The sequence below is a fragment of the Sphaeroforma arctica genome (genome assembly GCF_001186125.1).
Source record: "Sphaeroforma arctica JP610 unplaced genomic scaffold supercont1.1474, whole genome shotgun sequence".
Lineage (NCBI taxonomy): Eukaryota > Ichthyosporea > Ichthyophonida > Sphaeroforma > Sphaeroforma arctica.
In genome coordinates, this window is record NW_014039084.1 from 1 (window position 1) to 5,398 (window position 5,398).

The window sequence follows — 5,398 nt, forward strand, 5'->3', positions numbered from 1 at the left end:
ACTGTATTGTATGGATGTGTCTGTGTCTGTGTCTGTGTCTGTGTTGTATGGGTGTGTCTGTGTATGTGAATGTGTGTCTGTGTCTGTATGTGTGCCTGTGTCTGTGTCTGTGTCTGTGTTTCTTTTGAGTATTGTGGTTGTGTCTGTGTTGTATGGGTGTGGCTGTGTTTGTGTTGTATGGGTGTGTCTGTGTCTTTGTTTGTGTTATATTAGTATGTCTGTGTCTGTGTCGAATGGGTGTGTTGTATGATTAGTTATGTGTGTTGGTTTTGTATCTCTCACACGTCGTGTATATCCGAATGGCAACTCCACATCGTTTTTTTTGTTTTTTGCCAAAATCCTATAAAAAAATGGCTTTATGAATTCATTTTAGCAGTCGTATTACATGCCTTTTGTGCGTTCATTGATCCTTTTTGCTGCTGCGTGTATGTGCCCCGTACGCCGTACAGCTGTACACAGGTTTTAGGGTTTAATCGGTGCTTAGCCTAAACATAGGTTCCTTTCGCACTTATACCAGTCCACGGCTATTCGCATACTCGATAGCGTTCTGTGCATAGATATAGCTCCATCCTGCTTTAAATATAACCCTATACCGCTATATATATTACCCCATCCCGCTATACATATTGCCCCATCCCGCTTAAAATATAACCCTATACCGCTATACATATTGTCCCATCCCGCTATAAATATAACCCTATACCGCTTTGCATATTACCCCATCCCGCTATACATATTGCCCAATCCCGCTTTAAATATAACCCTATACCGCTATATATATTGTCCCATCCCGCTTTAAATATAACCCTATACCGCTATGCATATTAACCCATCCCGCTTTAAATATAATCCTATACCGCCATACATATTACCCTATCCCGCTTTAAATATTACCTTATACCTCTATGCATATTACCCCATTCCGCTTAAAATATAACTCTATATCGCTATACATATTGTATTCCTATACCGCTATACACATCGCCCCATCCCGCTTTAAATATATTCCTATCCCGCTATAGATAGTACCCCATGCCGCTTTGAATATACTAGGGGCGAGTGACTTGTTATTCTAGTCCCCATTTTTAGTTCATACAAAGCTCTTAGTATTCACACTGCTTCAATGCGTATGCCACAGGCGTGTATATGTGGACCTAATGTGCTTCTGCCCGAATCTACCTACCACGCTGTATAGCTTTCCTAATATAAAATATATTATATATCACTCTCTCATTCGATTAGCCTGATATCCCTCTTTCCATATGCTATCACAGGGGTGTGTGTTCGTTGATCCGGTGTGTTTCCGCCTGTATCTACCTACCACACTACAGCTTTCTCAATACATTGTCTTTATTATGTCACTCTCTCATTGTATTCGCCTATTATCCCTCTTTCCATACGCTGCCACAGGGGTGTGTGTTCGTTGATCCGGTGTGCTTTTGCCTGTATCTACCTACCACACTGTACGGCTTTCTCTATGCCGTGCCAGCGCGAGTGGCTGATTGGCCACGGTTTGCGTTTATCTCACGCAATCTCTATCTCAATAATGTACTGAAGCGCAATTTCTGGTATGTCATATATTTACGTTAATTTCTGGTATGTCTTACTTTTACGTTAGTTTCTGTTATGTCAGGTTTATGTTTGTGTTTATGATAATGGTTATGATTGTCCTGATTTTGTTCAGCTTCATTCTGTTTTTGGTTTAACAACGACAGCAAAGCTATGAAATTTCTGGTATGTTATCTTGGTATAATAGTCTGCATATATGTACATGGACACATACATATACATATATACATATATACTAAAAAGTGCATGTATATGTACATATATGTTAGTATGTATTATGTATGTATGTATGTGTATATATATATATATATATATATATATTATATAAACATATCTTCATACATAAATTCTCTTTCATTCTCATACTTTGCCTAATATTAACTCTTCCAGGTGGTATCAGCACGTTGTGTGGGAAGATGAGTTACCTGCAAATATGAGTGTGTGCCTGTCGGAGGTATGTACTACCTGTGACACTCGCACTTTTCGTGCGGGAAGCTTATATAGCTAGTTTAGTTGGTTAGTTTTAGTTAGTTAGTATGGTCAGTAGTAGCGAGTTAGTATAGTTATAGTGTGTTATTGATTAGTTAGTATTGTTGGTTGTCGTTAGTTCATGGTTTTTTATAGTGTGTAATAGTTGGTTTTAGCTAGTTATAGTTAGTTAGTATAATAGTTATAGTGTGTTATTGATTAGTTAATATTGTTCGTTGTCGTTAGTTCATGGTTTTTTATAGTGTGTAATAGTTATTTTAGCTAGTTGTAGTTAGTTATAGCTAGTTAGTATAGTTATAGTGTGTTATTGACTTGTTAATATTGTTGGTTGTCGTTAGTTCGTGGTTTTTTAGTGTGTAATAGTTGGTTTAAGCTAGTTATAGTTAGTCATAGTTAGTTATAGTTAGTTTTAGCTAGTTAGTGAGTTACTCTATAGTTGGTTGTGGCTAGTTAATGTAGCTTGTTTTAGTTAGTTGTTGTGCTTAGTCATAGTCATAGATATTAATTATTTTTGGTTGTAGTTGGTTAATATAGTTCGTGTTCTTTATTTTTAACTAGTCATAGTTAGCCTCTGGACTGTCGTCACCACGAACACATAAAAGTAGCTAAATGCGACGAACACAAGTGTATTTATACAAATCTATACACATTTGCGACACGATTTAGCACCTCAATACGACTATCTAATTTGCGACACGGCTGAACATTTGCGACACAATCCAACACCTCAATGCGACTATCTAATTTGCGACACGGCTGGACATTTGCGACATGCACTTAGCTATTCTCATACCGCGTTCTATATGTCCTATATCCTCCACCCCTCCCCCCCCTCAGGACGATGATATAGTCAACATAAAGGAAGTAGAACGATGGTTACGCAAGTACAACACCCCCTCTGACCGTGTGCAGGTGCTCAGCGGTACACACGCCAGTTGGCTTGCCAGCCCCACCAGGACGGCGAAGATAGTTGATACTATCAACACAGCGATAAGACGGGTGGGGGTCACGGATGCGAGTGACAGTGAGTGGGGTATGTGGGGTGTATGTGTGTTATGAGTGAGTGTGGTGTGTATGTGCGTTATGAGTGAGTGAGTGTGGTGTGTGTTACATATATGTTATGAGTGTTTGTAGTGTGTGTGACACACGTTTCTGTTAAGACGTTTATAAGGGGTGTATCCGTTTACTTGACTCTATAGTGACGAAGTAACGTGTTGTTTGTATGAGGAGAGTGCACGAGTGGTATGAACGTACGTGTTATGTCAGCGCAGTCAGTTGAATGCGTTTAATTCGTTAATTCGCATACTACAGAGTACAGTACAGACAGTTGGCATTATCAACAGGTCCGTTCATAAACGTGATGCACAGCGTGGTAGCGAATGGAGTGAGTGACTTGTGCTATGCGAGCCGTTGGGCAAATACGCACAGCCTGTATCAAACTCATAGCTATCTCGTCTCAGAAATATGAATACAAATACATACATATGTACATGTATATGAAGTATTAGCCTAACAGCTTCATCGTCCATGTGCTGTGATTGAGGAGTTGATGTGAAACATATTTTATTAAACGAATCAATAACGAACACTTCTCGTACCAACCGATTAAACATTTTTATTCTCATGCCAACCAATTAAACTCTATTGCATATCATGCCAACCAATCAAACGTCATCGAATATCATGCCAACCAATTAGCTCTATTGAATATCATGCCAACCAATTAAACTCTATTGAATATCATACCAACCAATTAAACTCTATTGAATATCATGCCAGCCAATTAACTCTATTGCATATCATGCCAACCAGTCAAACGTTATCGAATATCATGCCAACCAATTAACTCTATTGAATATCATGCCAACCAATTAAACTATTGAATATCATGCCAACTAATTAAACTCTATTGCATATCATGCCAACCTATCAAACGTTATCGAATATTATGCCAACCAATTAACTCTATTGAATATCATGCCAACCAATTAAACTCTATTGAATATCATGCCAACCAATCAAACGTTGTCTATTCCATTCGCCTTTCAATCATGCTCCTCGTTCGCCACTGACTAATCATATCAACCAATTGAAATACAATTATCTTTCCATACCACATAGACGTGCCAGACATAGCAACCGTCCAGGTAGTTCCAGCAGCGAACATGATCCTCAGCGAGGAACCCAAATATGGCATTTTACCTACCAAACGCAAAGAGCGTTCGCCGGTCGACTTTCTCCCGCCAGCCCCGCGCAGGCGACCGTGTGTGAGTGTGAATGTGTAGCTATTTATAGTTGAGCAAGCTGCAGCTTTATTCTGGAAGAGTATTCGGAACTATACCTACCAGACTATCACATGTGAGCGTGACTTGGTAGATATATACTTGAGGAAACAGTAGCTTCACATACTTGAGGAAAGTCCGGAACCATATCTACCAGGCGCATGGGAGACATATTTCAGCGATAGAGCGCAAGGTGTAGCTATACCCTTGAGAAAAAAATGGTTTTAGGGTTTTAGGGTTGTGGCACCGAACACACCCAAACAGCGGTACAACTCTATACCTACAGACGACACATTTATAAATGACGAGCGAGTATCAAATCAGCCCTATACTGATAGATAACCCAGGTGCTCATACACAAGGTAACCTTAAGGTAACCTACCCGAACAACACGCGCTTGGAGCACGCATAGGGCCGTCTATTTATAGCACAGCTCCGTGTGTTTACCTACCGCGGGGGACCTTGGCCTGATAGCTACATAGGGAGTATCGCAACTACCAAGGCCTGATTGAGTAGGTACACTCCGGTGGGCCTGAAGAGTTGTGTGGTAGAGTGCAGGATGAAACGCTATTTATAGACAGAGCAATCTATGGCAAACTCAAGAGTCACAGCCTCGGTCGACTTGCCGAGGAGTGTAGACGCTTACTATACAGTAAAGAATTTCTGACTTAAAGACAGAATTGTAAATTGAGTTTATACATCTACATCGACATAATAAATAAATAAAAATGACTTATGTACATACTTCGACACTATAGAATTTCTGATTTATGTATATTCTGCTACACAGTAAGGAATTCCTGATATGTGTATATACTGCTACACAATTAAAAATTCCTGATTTGTGTATGCAACACAGTAAGGGATTCCTTATTTGTATATGCTGTTAGTCGATAAAGAATTCATTATATATGTATATACCGCAACACATATGTATGTATGTATGTATGTATGTATGTATGTATATACGTATGTATGTATCTATGTATCTATGTATGTATCTATGTAAGTATATATATATATATATATATATGTGTGTGTGTGTGTGTGTGTGTGTG

At 39.1% G+C, this 5,398-nt stretch overlaps 1 protein-coding gene across 1 annotated transcript; it reads left to right on the plus strand.

Moving 5' to 3' along the window:
• Positions 1-1,410: 1,410 nt before the first annotated feature.
• On the plus strand, positions 1,411-5,078 carry SARC_10986 (hypothetical protein; the record flags this gene model as incomplete). Its single annotated transcript, XM_014294941.1, has 4 exons — positions 1,411-1,568; positions 1,960-2,023; positions 2,896-3,091; positions 4,180-5,078. Coding segments are annotated over 4 exons (582 nt in total), but the record flags the coding sequence as incomplete, so codon positions are not given.
• Positions 5,079-5,398: the final 320 nt, after the last annotated feature.